We start from the raw sequence: 23,807 nt of genomic DNA on the forward strand, positions 1-23,807 counted from the left end.
TTAAGAAAATGACTTTTTGCAATGAATTTTTACTCCGTCGATTGGCTAGGAAACCTATCGCTCAAACTGCGCAATGGGCGTGGTCTAGAGTGCTTCGCGGATAGGTAAATATGTCCTGTCAATCAGTATGCGATCCGACCCTCCAGCAAAAGGATTGGCTTTTACCCCTCCCACACGCACGCTTGCCAAAAAAAAAGTCAGCAGAGAAACCCTCATTTTTTTTAACCTCTCGATGTTGTGATTGGGTGATCAGGTTGTCACTCGTTGTGAGTTGTGTCGGCAGGAAAAACGGTTTCGTCCTGCGATTGGGGCAAGGGGTTGTCACTGGCCTCCGTCTTGGAGGTGGATTGGATGAAGTCGCGCGGAGGCGGGGAGAAGGGTGGTAGCAGGCGGCGGCGGCTGTTTGGGGTTCGGCAGGACCGGCGTTGGGGCAAGGCCGTCCGAAGGCAACCGTGGGTAGTGGACGGCGGCGTCTGAAGAGAGAAACGGTATCAACGGGGCGGCTTCCGCGAAGGAAAGTGGGAGGGTTTCCGGGAAGGAAAGTGAGAGGTGCAAAGCAAAGGAATGGGCGCCGGAGGGAAAGCTGATGAGAGGAAATGGGGAGGGGGCTACAGGTGGATCGAAAAGGGCCAAGGAAGGCTGTGGTGGGGGAGAGCCGAAAGGTGGGGTTGGGAACGGGCCGTATGGGTGGAGGGGGTCAGAGACACGTGAGGTGTATGAGTGGGAGTAGAGAGGAAGGGGGGTGCAAATGTCAGAGGAGAATGGAAAGAGGAGCGGTTGGGGCGCTGAGAAAGGGTAGGAGCAAGTGGAGGCGATTTCTGGAGGATGCTGATACGGAGTGTGAGATAATTAGTTACCAACCTCCAGGTGGGGCCTGGAGATCTCCCGGAATCACAACTGATGTCCAGAGGACAGAGATCAGTTCCCTTGGAAAAAATGGCTGCTTGGGAGGAAGGATTCTATGGTCTTATACCCCACTGAGGTCCTTCCCCAGGCTCTGTCCCCACATCTCCAGTAATTTCCCAAGCGAGAGTTGGCAACCCTGGAGATAAAGAAGTAGGAAGACGGCTACTGATCTAGGGAGTAAGAGGGTAGAGAAACAAGGGTGGGAGGTGGTCTGGGATGTGCGAAGGCTGAAAGTTGGGTTGAAGGAGAGAGAGCTGAGTGGAATTCTTTCTCTTGCAGTCTTAAGTGGAAATGGGGCAGGCAGAAGATTGTGTGTGTTTGTGTAGACTGGAAGTGAGTGTGACTGGCTAGGAGGTGGGAAACACTGGGGAGTCTGAATGGGTGAGTGTGAATTAGCAGTTAATGCATAGGGAGGCTGCGATGGAAGTGGGAGGCTAAGTGCGGCAAGGGGAACGGGAATAAACAGAGCCTGAGAGGAGGGTACTTAAAAGAAGGAGGAGGGGTTGTTCTGGGCTGGCGGCAAGAGAGAGTGGAGGCTGATTGCAGAGGCACTGGGGGTGGTTTAGATGAGAAGGAGTAAAATGAGGGGACAAAAGGGGTCAGAAGAGCAGTGTGGAGGCTCTAGAGGGAAGGGTGTGAGGGGTGTTAGAGATGTGGAGGAGTTGAAATATGGGAATTTTTCAGAACAGCAAAGAGAAGTGGCTGGAAAGAAGAGAGGAGGGGAGATTAAGTAGAAGATCCTTTGGAAGTGCATACAATGCCTTTTGTGGATTTAGGGAGGCCAGATAAAAATGTTTGAATTAAATTGAGTAATAATGTCATGAATTCATTTTCAGCAATTGCTATCACAGGTGTCTAGAAATCACAGCTCCACAAACAAACATGCAAAGATAACCTGCTTTTTGCACTGTGTTTCAACTGTGTTGACTATGAGTACAGGAGAGTAGTTTAATTGGTTCAGAGGTTTCTTCTTTTTTGGTTCAGGCAAGCTAGTAGGGATATTGGGGGGAAGTGCAGGAGGCGAGGAGGTGGGAAAAAATAGGGGTTTCTAGAAAGGGGAGGGAGCCAGGAAATGAATGGTGAAGAGCAAGTTTATATGTGGTTAAGAGTAGACAGGTGATAGTGTCTGTTAAATGTGTGAATTGTCACTTGGTGAAATAGTTTAGAAAACTTAAGATGAAATATCTGGACAGAAAAGAGAACATTCTTTGATTGAAGTAAGGGGGTTGGTGTTTGGTTGAGGATGGACATTTGGGGGTTTTCACAGTAGTCGTGTTTCCTCATGATATTGTATAACTAGGATAGGCCCCATGCTGATCCGCAAAAGGACTTTACAGCAATGTTTGGTCTTGGGCGAGTTGTGCATGTTCTCTCCCTTGCCATTTGGATGGATTTTGAGATGGTTTTAAAAGAGGCGTTGTGAAACATGAGCCCCAGAAAGTCCCAGTGATCAAGAAGTTAAGATTGAAGAAGGGGCATGCCAAAAAAGCACGTGGTAGGGGGGGGGTCTAGCTGTTCCAGCCTTGTTTTTGTTTAGACAACTTGGACATTATGACCCACTTATGGAAAGGAAAGGAGACAGGAGAGGCTTGAATGTCAAAACAGACAGTGGATTCGGATGAATACCCAATCACTCCTCAGAGTGAAGGTGTGGATTATGCAACTTTTTGTCTCCTTCTTATTGTGGATGACAATAGCATCTGGAGCAAGAGTGTAATGTGGATCAAGATGACTGCTGTCAAGTTAATTGGAGCAAAAGTTGTGTTGAAACAGTTGCTTTTAAAAGTAAGACAGGGAGTTGTAGAAGCCATCTTTCCTCTTGGGGCTTACCTGCACTTCAGGGTTCCCCCCCCCCCAAAAAGATTTCAGCTAGTTAGAATAGGCAGTCCCTACATGTGTGCTCTGTAACACTTCTGGGATAGGTGCTCCCCACTTTCATGCCGCTAAATTCTGTACATGCAACTGCTGAAAAGCTTTTACAAAGCTAGATTTTCTTGTCATGTAGATTCTTAATAGAACTTTAGTGGCATTTATTTTGCCAGGTAACCATAGGACACTGGTAGATGGGAATTTGCTAGGCTTCCTGTGCTGATGCATGCGCTCTGTATAGGAAGAAAGAATATGAAACTTATTTCCTCTCCATCCTCCTCAGTATGGCCTCTGGAGCCCATGCTGGCACCATACAGATATCTAAAGGACGGTATGCTAAGTTGAGGGGAACTGGAAGGTGGAAGAGGTTGAATCTTATTCCAAAAAAAGCCTGGGAAGGTAAATAAGCCTGTTAGTCAGACAGTGATCTGCCAACGTTCTACACTCACTCTTCCCAAGTTGCTAATCATAATGTGTGCGCTTCATATGCACTGTCAACTTGGCAAGGAGGGGACAAATCCTGTTTCAAAATTCTTTGAAAACAATATGCATGCAAGCCCTTAAAATGGCATTCAAGAATGCGGTGCATAATAACATCAATAATATGGAAGTCCCAAAGTGTTGCGATCAGCCCATGAAAAAAGTCTTTAAAAGCTCAAGAGGGTGGGCAAAGTTAGTTGGACTCTCCCAGGTACCACAATGGTATAGGATAAGTATTAGTAAAACACAAACGACCTGGGCATTTCCTAGCAGATGGTCTCAAAAGTTTTAATTAGAAATGGAACTTTAAAGATATGTTTAGAATCCTCTCCTTGTTGGAGAGAGGTGGGGTTTACCCTTAAGTCCTGTCAAGCCACCTGTGAATTGGGAGAAATGGCTGCATACATTTGCGTTGTTAAGTAGTTTCTCAGCCCTCTAAAGCCAGAAGCTGACCCCAGCACTTGCCGCTATTGTAAACTGATCAGATGGTCACACCGAATAAAAGGCTTTATCAGCATGCTTAGACTTCAAGCTGTCAGCAGGTAGAAGAGCCAGGATGGCTGAAGAGGGAGGCAGGCGCCAGTGTTCTTGCAATGTGGGCTGGCTTGTGCTTTGTGCCTTGCTGAGGAGTGAAAGGGATCAGCAAGCAAGGTGGAAGTGACCCAGCAGAAAGGAAAGCCAGATTTTGCTTTGAACTGAGAACAAAACAGGGTGGGAGAAGTGGGACAATCCTGACCCAAGCTTAACATTGGCTTTCTTTGTGGTCAAGTATTTTTGTTGTTTGAACTAGGTGTAGACCATAAAAAATGGGTTTTTTGTGACCCATAGATGAAGATGAGAGTCGATGCTGAACAGTGCACAAAGGGTGTGTCTTCAGCGTCTTATCACCTTCGTTTGTTTGCTGTGTTTCAGTGTCTGACGAAACCCGCAGCAAACAGTGGAAGAGTCTTTGAACCTTTCCCTTCTTGGGAATCTTGGACTCTAACTTCTCCTTCAGGAAAGCTGCTCAGATCCGGAGGAGGAAGAGGGAGGGGAAAGCAAGTAAAGCTACAGCTGTTCCAGCAGACTTGTCCTGTCTTGTACCCGCTGTGGGAAACAAGAAAGACTCGAGGAAGTTGCTGTGTGTGGACTCTGTGAGGCAGTAAGTCACGTGGGCTTATAGGCAACTACCTCAGCTTGGTTGCAAAACAGTTCATAGCTCTGAGGAGATAGAGAGCACCAGAATCGATAGTAGTTCTGTCGAGACACAGCCTTTTTTGCCTCTGGAAATTTTGAGAACTTTACATTGCTTCTTTTGGTGGCGACCCGATTGTTTTTACTTTTTTGTTTTAAACTGAGTTAAACACAGTTGTCCTGAGCTTTTTAATTCCTTAAAAGACTGTGTGGAGAGCTAGCTGGGCGAAGTGTGGCTTTTATTAAAATCCTGCTGCATGCCTTTGCTTCTCCTTTTCCAGAAATGCTTTCTTTGAAGAAATATTTCACAGAAGGACTCATCCAGTTCACCATTCTCCTCAGCTTGATTGGTGTGAGGGTGGACGTAGATACCTACCTGAACTCGCACCTTCCCCCTCTGCGGGAGATCTTTCTGGGCCAGAGCTCAGCTTACACTCAGACGCAGTTCCACAACCTGCGCAACACTTTAGATGGCTATGTTATCCATCCCAAAAGTGTAGACCTGGACTACTATTTCACAGCTCGCCGACTTCTTAACCAGGTGAGGGCCCTGGACCGGTTCCAGGTGCCCACAACAGAAGTCAGTGCCTGGTTGGTACATCGAGACCCTGAAGGTTCTGTCTCTGGTGCCCAGCCCAGTACGGGCATTGTCCTGGAGAATGGCAGCGGCTTGCAAGATGGAACAGTTCCAGACAATGTGGTGAGAGAAAGTGGAACAGAACAAGGCTTTGGTGAAGAGTTGGAAGACTTAGGTGCAGTGGCTCCTCCGATGAATGGAGATCTAACCAAAGAGGTAAGGTGGCTTTGTTTTGTGCAGTTTGTAGACTGGGGTGGTGGGGAGAAGGGGACTGCTGGAGAATTCTAGAGTGACTTTCAGAAAGGAATATATTTCTTGTGTGTGACAGTTGTCTGATTTAACATGCCTCATTAGCTTGGGTGGCAAGGAGGGATTCTAGGAATCTTTCCCTTGGTCAGGAGACATTTTGGTTTAAAGTTTAAAAAGTTCTTTTGTTCTCAGCCTTTGGCTTTGCTTACAGGAGGCACTTCTCTCAATAACACCACCTGTTTAGTTTGCAGTGTTGGGTAATCGTCTCATTGCACATATCAAATGAGTGGTGATTTATTCAGCTCTGGACTACTTCCAAAAGATCTTTCTCCTTTTTTTCTTCTTCTTCTTTCAACACCGTACTAGGCAGGGCAACTCTGCCCTAGTTTCTAGCTACACTGTGCAGTTAACACTGCCTTTGTAGTCCTTTCCCTGAAGCTGTCCCGTAGGGTTTTCTTTGTGAAAGGCCTGTTCCAGTTTGGCTTGTATGTAGATGTGCTTTGCTGTGAAATTTGCAGGTGGTGTACATGAATGCTCCAAAACAGACAGGGTGGGATGGTCCTGTGGAGCTGCTTCCTGACTGCCCTTAATCCCCAGCGTCTTGTGTTGAAAGAGGACAGGGTTACTAGACCTGGCGGCTGGGCTGGGGGTTGTTGGAACAGCTGTTGTGGCTGCCTTCCGATCCTGTCATGTTCTCTCATAGCTTCTATTGGCGGAAAATAGGCTAAAGGTTTCAGAGAGCTTGGCCTTGGAAATCTAAAAGTGAAACTTGCTTTGGATGTGGGTTTTCCTCAGCAGCCAGAAGTGAGAATGAACCAGTAAATTGGGCGGGGACGGGGGAGAGGAGTTTGAGGGAGAAGGTTGGTGTTTAGAACAGAGGAATGAAGCAGAATAATAGATTTTTCTTCTCTCTTTTTGGTTTTGGGAAAAATAGGAATACTTGAATAGAGTGAACCACCACCTGTTTGTGGCTTCAGATGTGTGCCTTTCCACCCTCCTTGTGGGAATCAAGATTGTTATAGTCTACAATTTCTCATGCTTGCAGATTATCTCTAAAATGTCGATACTAATGACCCATTATTGTTGGTCATAAAAAAACCAATAGTAGCCACCTTGAGTTCACGAAGGTGGAGAGCATGAAGATCATAAAGCAGTTTTAGGAGAGTTAAGAAGTGGTATATTGATAGTGACTTGTCCATACATATGGAGAGCTAGTTGGTAAAAGAGAGAGGTTCAGGAATGCATGTAGAAGTGTGTACATAGCTCCTGAAATCCCTGAAGGTTACAAGGTAGAGAAAACAGGCCTAACTGGGTTTTTATGTTTTGGAGCAAGGCCCCTCCAACATGACTGTGGAGACCAACCCTGTACAGGATCACCTTTAAGGCCCTCAGTCTTAGTTCAGTTGGTACACATGGCAGACAGCAGGATTTGGCAAGACATACAGCATCTAATATTTTGGCTGAGTGTACATGTTTCATGCTGAACCTTTCTGCCCCCTCTAGACCTTGGCTTTTTGATTGGGCTGCCACTCATGTGAGACCCAAGGCTGGCATGGCCAAGCCATGAAATCATTGTAGCTCTTATCATATATACAGCATTTTCCTGAAGTGCTCAGTGCCCTTTCTGTTGTCTCTAATCTTTCCTACAGCAGTGCAAGGCAGGCCAGTATTATCATTGCATGAGGGCTGAAGTAGATAGTTGCTCTCCTTAGCCTATCCAGTGAGTTTGTCTGAGGTACGGTTTTAACCAGGGGCTTCCCATTGTGTGTAATGCTTATTATGTTACATCAGCTTTATGTGCTGTCTGTACTACTGTATAGGTACCAAGAGCACGTAATTCAGGAGCTGGAGGTAGGGAGAGTAGCTACACAATCATTTTGCTTGCTGTTTGGCAAAGAGCTGTTTTCTCCTCACTCAAGCAGACAATTCAAAAATTCATATGCAAGCTGCAGAAAACACTGGGTAACTGGAAGAGTTTACAGAGGTTTTGAAGCCTGAATAGCTTGGTTCTCCTTGTCTCTTCCCAGACAGAAAGGACAGAAAGGAAGGTTGAGAAGAAAATTCAGAGCTGGATTGATATGTGTGTGCTTAGGCAGCTACTGACCCTTCGGACTGTACAAAGTACTCTCATATGGACATTTTCTTCTTACAAGTGTCAGTAGTGTTCTTGGCGAAGTGCAAAAAGAATGCAATCCCTGCTCAGTTCTTTTATGGTTGATTTGTAAGTGAACAATACAGAGACACTCAGGAATTGACAGTGAGAAGCGGGAATTGGTATGGATGTGTTTAGGTGGGTAGCCATGTTGGTCAGCCGTAAAATAGTAGGATTTGAGTCCAGTGGCACCTTAGAGACCAACAAGATTTTCAGAGTGTAAGCTTTTGAGAGTCAGAGCTCCCTTCTTCAGGCATGGATGTGCTTATTTACGACCATGGGATAAGAGGGAAAGTGAGGCTAAATTGGTTCAAAAAGGCTTTATGAAAAAAATATGGCTTTTAATTTGACTTCAGGTACATGTTAGACAAACCTAAATTCTCAAATGCAGGATACCAGGCAATAGTAAGAAATAGCAAGAAATGAGGCAGGAGAATAAACTATTTGCTGGTTGTGTTAAGCATTGGCTTTGTGCTAGGACTTGTACATGGCACAGGGTCTTCCAAAGAGGGCTTAACAACTGACTGTATTTTCCATGCCTGCCAAATATGAACTCTGTTTAACTGTTAGATGTCTAGCAGGTACGTAGTGCACCTGTTTACTTAAGGACAGAGTAAGGGATATAGTTGTTGGTCCCAATAACGGGACAGAAAGGGCAGAGCTATGGAACCAAGTTTCCCATACACCAGTATGCCCATTGACTCTATCACTGTTGTTTTCTTCTCTGGTCTTCACAACAGCCCACACTCCCATCAATCCTACTACTGGCATAGCACCATGATGAGCACCTTCCTTACCAGGGCTGACAAAAACCTGTGCCTGAGATCCCACTCACCATCAGGCAGAGTATATAGTTACCATTGTACTAGATGGTCTTTTGCTTCTGACTCCACACAGGACAGTTCCAGTCCCTGCAGCTTTGAAACTCACTGGGTGGTTCATGCCAGTCTCTCTCTGTCGTTCTGAGTGTCATGAAGCTAAAAATGTAAGTTTGGGGAATAGTGGAATACAGCTGTAATAAACTGTGGTGAGGGGAGCAGTGAGGTTGAGCTGTTGTGGCCCTGGGACTGACTGCAGTATATATTTGGATCTGGAAGAAAAGGAGCTTGAGTCTTTAACCAGAGCTTTACTATGTGATTTGGACTTTCTCTTTCAATTTCCCCCATATAAAATGGATTTCATTGCAAGGCAGTTGTGAGAGTGAACAAATCAAGATTGTAAAACAATAGACAGAGTACAGAATGTCAAGGGAGGGAGATCCACAACACCTCTGTGAGATTTCAATTTCACATCTATACATTTTTATCCCACCCTTTCCCCAAGGAATTCAACATAGGAGTTATGGTTTTATCCTCATGACAATCATTTGAGGTATTTATTTATTTATTGAAAACATTTATATGCTGCCTTTCCGCCCAATTAGGGTCCCCAAGGTGGCAAATATCAAACATTTTAAAACATTTAAAATGTATATATAAATACAATAAAAATATATGCAGATGACAGGTAGTTTAGGCTGAGAGTGTGTGACTGAGCCAATGTCATTTAGTCAGCTTCATAGCTGGATGGAGATTTGAACCTGACTCTTCCAAGTCTGCTCGGATACTGTAATTGCTACACTGCTCTGACCTTCAGTGAAACTTGCACATATATGAAAGGTTTTGAAATGCAGTTCCAAGCCTTAGGCTACTCCCCTCAAAAAAAAAAAGGGGGGGGTGGGAGGTTGATAGCAAATGTTTTGCTTAAGGAATAAAAATAGCCAGGTAGATGGAGGGCAGATGTTGTGTCATTTTTGAGATGCTATCTGAGGGTTTGAAGTTCTGTCTAGCTTCTGAGAACCTCATTCACTTGCTGGGTAGAATTTTTTTTTAAACACTGTTTCCCAGAGTATGTTCTCGTCCCATCAAATGCAATGAGTCCGTTACAAACTCTAGCTAGCTTAGACTGGATCCACCTCATTGAAGGAATCTGGGCTAATCCAAGTACTGGCTTGCGTAGGAGGTAAGCATTACTGCAGCCCTCAAAACGTTTTTTCCCCTCCCTCAACTCAGTCCTTGTAAATTCTGTAAACCATTTGCTCCAGGCCTTAGCCCATTCCTGCACATCCCACCTCTGCCTAAATGAGCAGGTGGGGTCTGTCTTGTGTATGAGGCACTCTCCCTCCCCTTTTCTTGTAAAAATTGTAGGTAGCTGTGCTAGCCAGGTGGGAAAAATTAAAAAAACAGTAGCAGTGAAATATTGTAATTTCAACTATTGTTATAACAATTGTAATTGTTGATAGTAATAAAGAGGTATAACTGTACTGTTGGTTTGTCTTCATGAAATGTCAGAGACCAGAGTTTGCCAAGACCAGGCCCCAGGATAATGTAAATTGGTGGTGACCCTTTACTTGAGAGAGCCAGGTTGGTGTAGTGGTTAAGAGCACGGGACTCTAATCTGGAGAACCAGGTTTGATTCCTCACTCCTCCACTTGAAGCCAGCTGGGTGACCTTGGGTCAGTCACAGCTTCTAGCTCTCTCAGCCCCACCCACCTCACAGGGTGTTTTGTTGTGGGGATAATAATGGCATACTTTGTAAACCGCTCTGAGTAGGTATTAAGTCATCCTGAAGGGCGATATATAAATCAAATGTTGTTGTTATTACTATTATCATTATTATTACTTCACTATGCAATAATGACAACTGGACCCTCCAGGATTGGTATGAGAGAAATGAATGGCTTCATGGCATGTTTAAACTGCAGTTCCTCTCTTTTAAGAAATTAACACATTGGAAAGTTGTGGAGATGGATCAGTTTGTCATGTAGCTGATTATTCATTCACAGTAGTGCATGTATCTATTTCCACTTGCTATCGGAAAGGAGCGAGCGGTCCTTTCAAAGCAGGTTTCTGTACTGTGACATCACAGCAGTAGTTAGTAGTGGATGGGTGGGGTGGAGAGGGTCTCATCCCTCCCTAGGTCTGCAGACTGGCAGTAAATACCTTCTTCTCCTGCTCATCTGTTCCTTTTAGAACTCTTTGTCCTTCCATCCCTGTGGGTAGCTCCAATCCTTTAGATTTTTCTGTCTAAAGCAGTCCCGCTCCAAATAGTTTGTCCTTTTGTTCTTTCTGTAGCCTCAGACTTTCCACTTGGCATGTGTGTGCATGCATCCTACCCACACACGGTTGCATCTCTCCTGGAGGATGAGCAAGGTGGTGCTTGCTGCTGATATGGATCATGGAGACTTCTATCAAAGCAAAAAATTGGCTTTGCTTTTCTTTTGCCTGCAGAGCTCTGAAGGGGATTTTGAGATGCAGAGGAATAAGTGAGTGTATGTACAGGTGTAGTGTAAAGAGCACTCTATTACACATTTTATGTTTGGGAAGTAGGTTGGACTCTGCAGTAGAGCCTTCTCCCTGAATTTAGCGTGATCTTGTGACATTTGAAAAGCATCGCAATGTTGCTATCTGTCCTCTGGAGGACTTGATTGGGAGCAAATAACATGAGATCCTCAAAATCATTAGAGCCAGGTAGAATATATGCTTTGCTACGTGGGAGCTTAGTGATAGTATGACATGAACTAATTGATTTGAGTTTCTGCTGTGCTGTCTTGTTTTGGACACAGCAATTTCCAGTATGTTTGAAGTCCACATGGGTGCTCTCCTTTATATATCCAGGTTACTCTCAAGAAGGGAAACCTGCCTTTTTTCAGGAACCATGACCAGTTGCTGGAGAAGGCACAAGCTTTCACCAACTTTTCCTTGATGTCCAAGATTTGTATTTTGTTAGCACCCTGAATACAGACTTTGAGTTCTGCCCCCACTAGACACTATTTCAATAGAAACTGGATGGTCTACTGTTGATACCCCTACTTCCCATTCTTGAGGAACTTAAGAGAGTGGGGTGTGGGGACTAAAGCTTGTCTAAAAAATGTCTGTATGCTCCTGAGACTGGATGTGCTGGGGGTTTAGTTGAGCTTATGAACTAGTTCCCTAAAGGCATTCTGCTTATACTCAGAAGTTCTTCTTTATGTACTCCAAGCTAAGCCTTGACTCAGGTTAAGTTTTAGATGGTTCTTACTATGACTGAAGTCAGCCAGGGTAGTATGGGAAATACAAGTAAACAATACTTGTTTACTTGTTACCTTTTTATTCTGTTCTTCCTCCATGGAGTTCATAGCAGTGTGCAGAATTCTCCCCTCCACCATTGTATCTTCAAGTAACCCTGTGAGGTAGGTTAGGCAGAGTGTGTCCTTGATCACCCAGTGAACTTCTTGGCCAGAAGGGAGATTTGAACTGGGGTCTCCTCATTCCTAATCTAACATTTGGTAATCTTTGTTATTAGGGAGATATGATTGGTATTCTTATATTAATGATGGTAAATGGAGACAGAAAGAAAGTGGCTTGTTGAAGACCATTGAGTGGGTTCACGGTTAAGGTCGGAGTTGAGCCGGGGACTTCCAGATCATGCTCTCAACTCTATTACTACTTTACCTCAAAGTGCTGTTAATTGTTCTTTTCTTTTAGTAGTAAAGGTTCAAGAAATTCTGTCCTAGAAAGGCCATTTAACCTGGAATTCCTTTTGGTTTTTAATGCAGTTTCATCAACTTGAAAATGAAGCTCCTCTTGTTGGAAGTCTGTATGGTGGAAGTGCATAAAAGGGAGGTTTGTTGAATCCTATGCATATGCTTTTAGGAATATTCTCCACTGTGTAGTTGAGGTTTAGCATATTTCCTGTGGAATAGTGAGTGGAGCAGAACTACCACTGTGGTGTTGGGAGAATAGGAATGTAGATCTTCAACAGAAATTGATACTTAGTTTAAGAAAGCTGCTGTAGCATAGTGGTTAAATGGCTGGATTGCAAATCAGCACTCTGCTAGTTTGACTCCTGCTACTGCCATGAGCTCTGCAGGTGGCCTTGGGAAGCCACTCCTCTCAGCCCAAGCTCCCCAGCTATATTGTGGGGATAATAACACTGACTTTGTTCATTGCTCTGAGTGTGGCACTAATCTGTCCAGAAAAGTGGTATATAAGTATAGTTATTATTATTAAAGTTCTAACTGTAGGATTGTGCAGAGAGCTTCTGGCTGTCCTATCGTCTGCCTCAGCTGTTGTCAATACTTGTTTCTCAGCCCTGCCTTGGACCTGCCTTTAGTTGCCCTGACCCATTGGCCCCTAAATGACATAGGCAAGATATTATAATTGTGTGTTCATAACATAGATCCAGAGGAGTTAGTCGTGTTAGTCTGCAGTTGCAAAATAGCAAAGAGTCCAGTAGCACCTTTAAGACTAACCAACTTTATTGTAGCATAAGCTTTTGAGAACCACAGCTCCCTTCGTCAGATGCATGGAGGGTATGAATAAACTGGCCAGAGATATAGAGGTGGTGAGGGGAGCGGGGAGAGGGTGCAGGAAGTGAGGGCCATGTAGATGCAAATCAGTTGCAAAAGTTAGAAAGATTTGGAGTGCACAATCCAGGCTGGGTGTGACCCCTCCCCTTCATTGCTGAATCTGAATAGAATGCCTGAAGGCATTTTGGTAATGAGATAACCATTCATAGTTTCTATTCAATCCAAGTCTGACTGAGTCAAATTTACATATGAATTTCAATTCAGTAGCTTCCCATTGGATTTTGTTTTTGAAAGGTTTCTGTTGAACTACAGTGACCTTTAAGTCCTTGATGGAATGTCCTGGTAGATTGAAGTGTTCTCCCACTGGTTTCTGGATGTTGCCATTTTTAATGTCAGAATTGTGTCCATTTATTCTTTTGCGCAGAGGTTGGCTGATTTGTCCAATGTACAGAGCAAATGGATATTGTTGGCACATGAGGGCATATATCACGTTGGCAGATGAGCAGCTGTAAGAACTAGAGATAGTGTAGTTGACGCTATTGGGTCCTGCAATTGTATTTTCTGGGTAGATATGAGGGCAGAGTTGGCATCTGGGTCTGTTGTAGGGCCTGGTACCTGTGTTGGTGACTCTTAGCTGGTTCATGGTTGTAGATGAGAAGTCATTTAAGGTTGGGGGGCTGTCCGTAGGCAAGAAGAGGTCTTTCACCCAGGGCTTGTGAGAGAGAGGCATCTTTTTCCAGAATGGGCTATAGATCGCTGATGATACATTAGATGGGTTTGAGCTGGGAGCTATAGGTGACAATCAGTGGTGTTCTGTTGTTTGTTCCTTTTGGTTTGTACTGGAGCAGACTGTTTTTGGGTACTAGTCTGGCCCTGTCGATTTGTTTCCTCACCTCATTTGGTGGGTACTGTAGCCACAAAAATGCTTGTTGTAAATTTCTTAAGTGAGAGTCTCGATCAAAAGCATTGGAGCAAATACGCTTGTAACGTAAGGCTTGGCTGTGGACAATCGACCAAGTGGAATGTTTAGGGTGGTAGCTGGAGGCATGTAGATATGAATATCAGTTGGTGGGTTTCCGGCATAAGGTGGTATTAATCTGTCCATTATGTAGTTGTACAGTGGTGTTCAGGAAGTGTACCTGTTGTGTAGAGTGATCCAGGCTCAGGTTGATAGCAGGGTGAAAGAACCTTACGGTTCTTGGATGACAACATCATTTGGACCCATGGGAAGGAAGCCCTTGAGAGATTTCATCAGGACTTCAACAACTTTCACCCTACTATCAACCCGAGCCTGGATCACTCTACACAACAGGTACACTTCCTGGACACCACTGTACAACTACATAACAGACCGATTAATACCACCTTATACCGGAAACCTATATATCTCTGGCCAGTTTCTTCATACCCTCCATGCATCTGACGAAGAGAGCTGTGGCTTTCGAAAGCTTATGCTACAATAAAGTTGGTTAGTCTTAAAGGTGCTACTGGATTCTTTGTTCATAACATGCGTACTATCCTCCTTCTTATCCCTGCTGCTAGACCCTGTTTTTCTTCTTGGCATTTCTGCTTGCCCTCTGTGCTCCTGGGCTTTTATTTTGAGCTTGCTTCCTGCCTGCCTTGTCTAGTGTGTCTCTGGTCCTGATTCCACGACACCTGATCCTAAAAGAGCTTCTCTTGATCTTACATGTTCTTCTCACATGATGGCTAGCCCCAATGGGTCCAGTCTTTTCTTGAATCCTTACAGACTGCCAGTGACCAATCTAAATTACACCCTTCTAAGTCCACTGAAATTAATTGGCTAACAATAGTATGACTTTGCTAAAGATTGGTTCCCCTAAACTGTTGCACATCAGTATCTTTCCTGAGGCAAGGGGCAGGAAGCAGATAGGCATGATGGTTGTTGGGGGTTTTCCGGGCTGTATTGCCGTGGTCTTGGCATTGTAGTTCCTGACGTTTCGCCAGCAGCTGTGGCTGGCATCTTCAGAGGTGTAGCACCAAAAGACAGAGATCTCTGTCTTTTGGTGCTACACCTCTGAAGATGCCAGCCACAGCTGCTGGCGAAACGTCAGGAACTACAATGCCAAGACCACGGCAATACAGCCCGGAAAACCCCCAACAACCATCGTTCTCCGGCCGTGAAAGCCTTCGACAATACATCAGATAGGCATGGCTTGTTTTCAGGAATCTCTAGTCTTGATGTCCGGCTGCTCCCCATCAAAGATCCCTTGGGGGCAACACTGCTAAGGTTGACAGATTTTGCTTTTGATAACTCTTGGTATCTTTCCTGCTTCAGCTTGAGGTCTGGTGTAGCTCGCTCTTCTAGAAAGACCTGCTCGCTGGATTATGGTGTCCTCGCAGTATTTCCACAACAAGGGGATAAAAATAAATGCCCAGCTCAGTCAACATGTGATGAGAGTTGCCGGAGCTGGTATTATCCCACTGTGACCTGCCTCCTCCCCTCCACCAGCCTGTCAGTACGCTGGCAGCATGTGGAAAAGATCTCCTTACTCTTTGCTGAGTCCCTTCTCTCCTGTCCCCCCCACCATGCCCAAAGCTGAAGGGGTTGTTGTCCCTCAGGCATTGGCTGTAAACATGTGCCAGCTGAGAACATACTGTTTTCCCTCAAACTTTAAGAGGCGAGAGGTGATGGGAAGAGTTTCTCACACAGTCCCAGGGTCAGTAGAGTTACATGAGCTGTTCTAGTTTGTGGACAGAGATTGTGAGGCTGTTGCCCATCCTGTTGAACCCAGACACCCTGGAGAGTTATTTTATGAGGCCAGGCTGTGTTGAGGTGGCTTCTTTAAAATAAGACAGGGCAAAGCAGAGCTGAAACCTCAGCAGGAGCAGCGCTCTTACTAGGATACGGGCAACTTCTTTAAAAGAGTATTTAAAGGAATTCCTTGTTAAAGAAACTTGCCACCTGTTAGTGGTGAGAATGCTACTCAACATATTTTGAGGTTTTGTGCGTCTGTTTTCCTTTGTTTTGGTTGGTCCCCCCCCCCCCCCAATTCCCTTTGTGCTGTCTAGAGTAGGATCTTGGCCTGACAGGTATATCAGCTGGGGTGTTCACTCTGTTTTAGGTTTAGGCTCCTATTTTGATATTTCTGCAGTTGTCTTTATTTCAGTTTGATTAATTGCTCACTCAGTTTGTGACTGTCACAGAAGTGTTTTTTTTAAAAAAAAATCCGAAGTCTTCCTTTTATATGAAAATCGTGTGTGTTGCAGTAATGTCTGTTTCAGTAAGTATGTGTGTGTGTTTGTATGTGTGACATAACAAGTGGGACTTCGGCTACTGCAGGATCAGGGCCCCCGAAAACAAATTTGCAGAAAGCTGCCCTCTGAGGGGGAAGCTTTTAGAAGATTTAGGCAGAGTCAAGCTAGTCTGCGCGTACAGGATAAGAGTCAAGCAAGTGTGGCGCCTTCTTTAGAAATTTTCAGGCAGTTTGGTTGAGGAACAGAATCTTCTGGTCCTTCTGTTTGTTCTAAACTCCCTCCACAGGGAGCTGCAGTCTAATACCTAACCTACCTCATAGGGCTGTTGTGAGGATAAAATGGAGGAGAGGAGAATGAGGTAAGCCACTTTATGTTCCTCATTGGGGAGAAAGGCAAGGTATAAATGAAGTAAATAAGTAAATAACACCTCTCTCTATTCCCTGAACCCATAACCTCATTTTTGTGTTAGTGGGCTTCATTGCAACTTTTAATAATGAAATAGCTGAGGGTGGAAGGCTTGAAAAGATGGGCCTAAAGATTCAGCATTGTTCAGTGAATTGTAAAAAGAGAAATACATTTAAATTGGCCCTATAGGAACAACGCTTTGTGTGGTTTTTTGCTTTACATTTGAACAACAGTTAGCAAACCATACCTCCTTATGGAGGTACCTCCTTATGACCTGACCCTTTCTTCCATTGCCCTCCCCGCCATTCCTGTGGGAACCTTTTTCTGGACAAACCAGTTGCTCTTGTATGCCTGAAAATAGGCACCAGGAAGCAAATACATCCCCATCCCAGAAGGTGGGCAGCTTAAAGAGTCCTGTAGCACTTCCTGAGGGAGTATTTAATGATTTAAATAGCACTTATAACTCTGGAAAGAGTTCTAGATAAGCAAATATAGCAGGCTGCCACAGCCATCAGCCTCGATACTAGATGGTCTCCTGTGCTCACTTTCAAGTTGATTGCTTGTTTTTGTTTGGCAGGTTTTGGGGTATGAGGGTGTAAGTGGCCAGTTTATTCTCAGCAGATTGAAAAAACTAGTGATGGGATGTAGTCGGCTTATGTCAGGCTTTGCAAGAGTGCCTTCAAATCCGTATATATTTATGTATTTAGATATTTATACCCTGCTTTTGTCCCCAGTGGGGACCCAAAGCAGCTTACAGTGTCATTATCCTTGCTTCTACTTTATCCTCACAACAACAACCCCTGTGAGGTAGGTTAGGCTGAGAGCATGTGACTGGCTCAAGGCCACTCAACAAGTTTTTGTGGCAGAGTGGGGATTTGAACCTGAGTCTCCCAGATCCTAGTCCAGCATACCAGGACACCATGCAGTAATGGTGACTTACCAGAAGAGAGCCCTGGAATCTCCCTAGTGTCAACTTTCATGCTTACAGTAACATCTAGATCTATTTAAGTTCTTGGGTTTTCCACATCCAAATATTCTGCCATAGTCATTCCTAGTAGGTGACTACATAATAGGGTGCAATGTTGATTTTCTTACAAGGCTTGCTTTCATTTCTTGTCCCTCTTTCAACGAGAAACTTCCCATTGCCAGTTTGGCAATAACCAGCCTTATGTTGGCGAATGTGTCTGCATGGATACTACAGTATTTTAAAAAGACGCATACAGCAGCCCTATGAGGTGGTTGGTAGGAACAGCTGTGCAGTGCAATGGGATGGCACAAAAATAATCTGCCTGAGAACCAGATAGACTTTTGCCATTCATGTTGGGGAATATTCATGTATTTTATGCATGTGTTGCTCTAGAAGTATACCATTCTCTGACTCTCTGCTTTCTGTGTAAAATGTATGCTTTGAGCAGAGTTCCCAGGACTCAGATGGTGGCCCTGACTGGATACCATCAACTGTTAAAATGCATGTGAACATCCCTTGTTAATCTGCTGTTTGTAGATCTTTGGGCCAGCAGCACTCCCTGCATCTTGATGCTGAAGAAGTATAAGCAGGGAAGTCTCAGCACCATAATTAAGTCATTGCTTGTGTTCCTCTTTCTTGTTTGCCAAGAAAATTATTTCCATTTCCTGGTGATTCCCCTGGATATGTGTGTATTGCACAGGACTTTAGATCAGAATTCCCCCCCCCCCAATCCTTTCCCTCACAAACTGTGCAAGGGAATTTTTGGGCTCTTGTGCCCACCTTGGAACAGTCCAAGGCAGGTGGTTCTTTGTGCTTTTTGTCTCCTGCTTGCTTTTGGGATGGAGGGGGTGTGTAGAAGGCAGCATTGAGTGGGGAGATGCCATTCCCATTCCTGCATTCTGATTCCCTCATGCCCAGTTTCATGTCAGTTCCAAAGCAGAACTGGTAATGGTATTCTATCCCCTGAAGCCCAGATTCCCAGTGGCATGAGCTGAAAAGTTCCTGATGAGTTGCTTTTCTTCCTGCCCGCTTCCTACCAGGCCTCTCCTTCAAGCTTCCCTGTCACCTTTTAAAAGCAGAACGCAATCTGGATTGATGGAGGAGAGAGGTTTGCATGTAACCTCTGGGGAAAGGAGCAAGCATTATGGGCAGGGGTGCTGTCTGCAAGGGCTGGTATGCAGTGCTGGGGGGGGGGATGAGGGAGTGTGTCGGCAGTTGCAGGCGTCTCTGCCTGGCTTGGGTGGGGCATCCTGGAGCTTCTCAAGGAGACAGAGGCCCAAACGCTGCTGCTGCAGCTCCCAGGCGACCTGGGCGTGGTTGAAGCAAGAAGCAGCAATTGGCTCTTCACTTTGCATCCTAGGTGACGCGTTCAAGGAGGAGCCCTTTCTCCCGCATCCTCGGCAGGGACCCGAGGCATGGGATTGGCTCTTGTTGCATCCTAGGTAACCAGCACAGGGCGGAGCCTGGCTCCCTCTGCATCCTCCGCGGTGACCTGGGGGAGGGGATTGGCTCCGGCTGCAGCCTAGGTAACAGGCGTGGGGGGGGGGGGAGGTGTTGTCTCAGTCTCGCTGCAGCCTCAGCACGGCACATGGGGTGGGGATTCCATCTCTGCAGCTTGGGCATTGAGCAGGGGGTGGGGATTCGCCGGAACTCCTCTCTAAGCGAGAAGCCAAGGAGAGCAGAGGATTGGATCTCATGCTTGGGAGGGGGGGAGGGCTGGCTCTAGCACAGCACCTGTGGGTCACATGCTGGCAACGAAGGGAGGGGGGCTTCCAAACAACTCAGGGGCAGCTGGCAAGCCTGCCAAAAAGAAAAAAAGAAAAAGCGCAGCTGCTAACTGAAACTGGAGATGTCTGTCCAGCACCCTGCCTGGGTCACCCAGCTCTGCCTGCCTGGAATTTGCGCTCTACATAGACCATGATCTGGGTGGACAGCTCTGGGAGCGGCAGCTGGGGACATGAGAAAGGTATCTCTTCCTTTTAACCCTTTTCATGCCTGTCATGCTTCCCTGCCACTTGCTTTATGCCAAACCAGGCCAGGTCTCTCCCACCAGATACCAGGACCCCCAAAGGGTCTGCAGCAAGCAAGGATCTTTGACACTTTCATGAGGACTGGTGGACTGAGAAAGGAGGAGGAAGTGGTGACTGAAGTGGTCCTTCATTTCCGGGGGTGTCTTGGTGGAGATGGTGTTCAGATTAGTAGCAGTAGTAGTATTGGAGGAAGTGTGTATGCTAAGAGGGTCTTGGGGCAGCATTTCCCATTCGGATGTGTAGAGACTTAGGATAGGTGAATGCTTGTCAGAAGAAAATATACTGCTGAGAATGTGGGGTTATGATGTAAGTGAATGTGGTCCCGGTAAGTGTCCTGGCCTGTTACTCCTTGGAAGATGGGGCAGGCGGGGATGGCTGTGGAAGGGTATGCAAATAATCTTTCCCAGTCGCAAAACAAAAGCGGTCTTCTGTAAATAACCTGGACCAGAGTCCTTAATCTGAATGGGTATTTTTCATTATGAGGGACAAGTACAAAAGGGGGGGGGGAGTGGGTGAAGATGCCTTTCTGGATCAGATATCTCACAAAGAACTCGTCTGGCTTGAGATTTGGGAGGGGAGAGATGATGTACATAATCATATGGGTCAGTATGGGTGGTGGTGGGGGGATGACTGGCTACAGAATAATCCAGATGAGTATTTAGCGCAGTTTAGGCCACGAGATAACAGTCTTGTGGGATAGAGTTGCTGTGGGCCCAGGTTAGGAAAGTAGAACCCTTAAGATTTGTGAAGAGGGTTGTTGGCAAGGTAGTCTTGAAATACTTGGACCTCCAGTTGAGGTCAGCACCAGAGTTGACACATTCAAGGCAGAAATGTTAAGTTTGGGAACAGAGAGCTGCGTAATTCCAAATGGCATTGGTAGATTGAATGTCAGAATTCTGTGGTTGGGGGAAGGTAGGAAAACTAGCTATAATGCTGATGTCGTATGTGTTCTTGGAGCTGGGGTGCTTTATAACAAGGAGTGCTTTATTCTGTTGGGTTCTCACGTGAAAAAACAGAAGTAATGTCTTAAAATGGGTTCATCTGGCAAGCCTGAATCCTTTTCTTTCCTAATGCAGGAATAGGAGGGTGCAGGGGGGTGGGGAGAATTGCTAGTGGTTTTCCATGGGAAGTAGGTGGGTGGAGTCCCAAGTTCAGGCTGCCTGTGACACTTGACTGCAGGTTTTCTTGTAATGCTACATAACTGTTGTCGGCAGTTCCAGCACTGGGCCTGGAGGAAAGGAACATGCTCCTGCAGTTCATGAATAAATATAGTGTGCCTGTTAGGGGGATGAGTGGGTGGGTTGAAGGTAGGTCACCCTTGGGAGACGCCTGTCCTGCAGAGGAAAAATTTGCAGGATGTTCTGGGGTAGGTGGGTGGGTTAAAGAAATGCGAGGGGAAAGGATGCCTGGAATGGGGAAGGTCTGATCACTACTTTGTGGTTCAGAGAAGGCAGCTCTTTTTTAAAAAAGGGTAGTTCAGCAGGGCAAGAGCTTTCAGTTAGATGGGATGGCTAGCACAGAAGGCAGCTCTGCTGTCTGAAGCCTGGGAGCTGGCAAGGCAAGGCACAGCACGCATGGCAAGCCGGGGTTCTCAAGTTGCATCAGGTGGCTGGAAATGCAGAGATTCCCCACCCCTTTATGCAAATGCCTAGAATGGCACCACAGGCTGATGCAAGCCCGCTATGGAGCAGCAATCCAGAATGACAATTGGCCCTCCCTCGCCAGCCAGCCAGCCGTCTGAGCAGTTAAAGCTGCAGACTCCCGCCTGCCTGGGCCGAAAGAGCACTGCTGCGTAGCATGGGCAGCCAGGAGGAGACAGCTCTGTTGCTGTTCATGGAGTTCGCGATCTGCGCCCCGGAGCAGCCTCTTTATAGAGCCGCCCCTGGCCAGTTCTCAGTGCAGAATGGCTGTAGGTGGGGGAAAGGAGTCTGGAGCCCCACGGCAGTGGGGGTGGTCCAGAAAGAGAGTGGGGAAGGTGGGGCAGCCCCCTGTTCTGAAGGAAGGCTGGAACTTTGAGGTGAGTAGGGACAAATGGTGGTGAAGGCTGAAGTGGTGTCAGTTCTTTGGGGTAGGGGCTGGTGATGATTATGCTTTGAGCTTTGTGGGGGGGGCGTTCTTCAGGGAATGGGGGCTGTGAGCAGGGGGGAGTTGAGCACTGAAGAAAAGTTTCCTCCCCCACCTTCCACCTTCCCTTTTAGGACATTGATTTAATTGACATCCTGTGGAGACAGGATATCGACCTTGGAGCTGGCCGTGAGATTTTTGACTACAGCCATCGCCAGAAAGAGAACGAAGTGGACAAAGAAGCCAGCAACGGGCAGGAGTGCGGGGATGGCTGGAGGAGCCGAGGGGGCGATGTCGCTGAAAGGGCCCTGCTAGTGGATGGCGAGACAGGGGAGAGCTTCCCTGCACAGGTGAAAACAAAAACAAAACCACCCCACCCTTGGTTGAGTTTGGCAGGTTTTCTCATTTTGGGGTTTGGTCTCTAACTCCCAATAGGAGAGAGGAGAAATATGAACCTGCCTCCGATTGGCTGTGTGCTCAGGCTGGTCTTGGAGCAAAAGAGGCTTTTCTCAAGGGGAAAAGGGAGGGCAATGCAATGATGCTTGTGAGTGCTCTCCCTTCGGAAGCTGAGCCCTAAGAGAATGAGTCCTGAGTGCTGCTAGCCTGTCTTGTCCAGGAAGCAGACAGTGCAGCTTCTTCCAGTTTGTGCTGGATTTGGGTGCTTACGTGTTAGTGCCGTTTGGTGCCTTAGTTGATCACCTCTGTCTGCAATCATGTCCCTCCCAGTGTTTTCAGCATATACACCCTTATTCTTTCTGGAGTTTACCTCTGGTCTCAAATCTTTCCCCCATAGTTCTGGCTTCCTGTCTCCTCTGAGAATTTGGCTACCTCCCATTCTTTTAAAAATTTTCTGGGCTGGGGTGTGGGGAAGCCTACCCCCTTTCTAATGGGCATCTTTGTGGAAGCTGCCAACCGAGCAGTCTTCTTCCTCCTGGGGAGATCTAGCCTCACATCTCCACTCTTACGAAGCTTGCTGGGTGACCTTGAGTCATTCATTTTCTCAGAGCTCACTGAAAGAAGGGCAAGATATTGGCCTTCCTGATTTTGGGGTGTACCAGTTTTCCACCAAGTGAATTCATGTCTAAATGAATTTTACTTTGATTACAGCACTTCAATGTTTACTAGAGGATTTATTTCTGGGGCCAAGATATGGCCAGGAATGCCTGAGCACAAAGCAAGCCGTTGGGTATAATTGTAGCATGGGATGTGAGGCATGGAAGTAGTACAGGGCACACTGAGAGGGGGATTAAGGTCTTCTTTGTGGGACAAACCAGACACCTGCTTGTTGCTAAGATGAGCTGTTAAGCAGGAGGAGCATCCTGAGCCATGGACTGGAGTAGATCATTAGTCTTGGTTATGACTCAGAGCTGAGTGGCACCCCAGCTGGATGGGCTGCACCACTGATCATTTATTTTAAAGTTCATGTACAGAGAAGATAGACAGTAAAATACTAAGTGGATCCCTTGCAGGTTGGGTTGAAGGAGGACCTTGGTCTGAAAAGACTGGACTTCCCTGGGACAGAGGAGCCTCGTGTTTGTGCTGCAGTGAGCTAAAACAGCTGTTGAATTCTTTGCTGCCTTCCAGGTGCCTGGTGTGGAGGACCAGACAGCCTTGTCTTTGGAGGAGTGCCTTAGGCTGCTGGAGGCCACATTTCCCTTTGGGGAGAATTCAGAGGTGGGTGTGCTTTGACCCTCGCAGAGGGAAAGTGAATCATTTTGGACATTTCTGCAGGACTTTTCAGTTTTATAAAGGGTCTTGAATATCCTCCTCCTCATGTCCTTGCAATAACCTTGGTAGGTGTGGGAGGGGGGTGTTCAAGGTCGCTCAGCGTTTTGAACCTGGGTTGGCCACAGTAAAACCACATTTCTCTTCTGCTATATATTGCTGTGCTTTGCAGGTTTCATTAAGTGACCCTTCCTAAATAGAGAAGAAAGCTTGTTGTGTGAAGCACAAGGCCTGATAGATTAACAGGGAAAAGCCATCATGGCTGCTCCCCCGCCCCCAATGTTTTAAACCTGTTTTTATGTAGGGATGACAGCACCAGTCTAAATCAGAGATTTGGAGCCTGTAAAGCTTGTGCTGGAAAAAGAGGCTGGGTTATCTGTCACTGATCTTACTCCCTGCAGCTTCTCTCCCAGGGTGAGCCAATTCTGCTTTGTTTTCAGTTTCCAGCTGCAGATGCCCCCACCCTGACTGAAGCTGTGCCTAGCGAGAGTGGGACGTCTGTTGTCCCAAATGGGCTCCTGTCTCCTCTTCTGACAGAGACTGAGTTGCCCTTTGATCTGGAGCAGCAGTGGCAAGACCTCATGTCTATCATGGAAACGCAGGTGAGGAGGGCTGGCTTGCCTATTCTGGCTCCCCTGCTGCTTCCTCTCTTCTCCCAACATCCC

The 23,807-nt window shown here is 46.2% G+C and overlaps 1 protein-coding gene across 4 annotated transcripts in view; it reads left to right on the top strand.

Moving 5' to 3' along the window:
- The first annotated feature begins 400 nt into the window (after positions 1-400).
- NFE2L1 (NFE2 like bZIP transcription factor 1) overlaps positions 401-23,807 on the top strand; it is a 28,983-nt gene continuing 5,576 nt past the window's right edge. Inside the window, exons 1-6 of one of the 4 annotated variants that reach the window (XM_054995349.1) lie at positions 404-488; positions 4,168-4,396; positions 4,710-5,221; positions 21,552-21,767; positions 23,002-23,091; positions 23,583-23,744. In XM_054995349.1, the coding sequence (XP_054851324.1) occupies positions 4,712-5,221; positions 21,552-21,767; positions 23,002-23,091; positions 23,583-23,744 (978 nt within the window). In that variant the 5' untranslated portion in view covers positions 404-488; positions 4,168-4,396; positions 4,710-4,711. The other 3 variants (XM_054995348.1, XM_054995351.1, XM_054995350.1) reach the window with 3 other exon arrangements.

This window comes from Eublepharis macularius, chromosome 12, assembly GCF_028583425.1.
Source record: "Eublepharis macularius isolate TG4126 chromosome 12, MPM_Emac_v1.0, whole genome shotgun sequence".
Taxonomy (NCBI): Eukaryota; Metazoa; Chordata; class Lepidosauria; order Squamata; family Eublepharidae; genus Eublepharis; species Eublepharis macularius.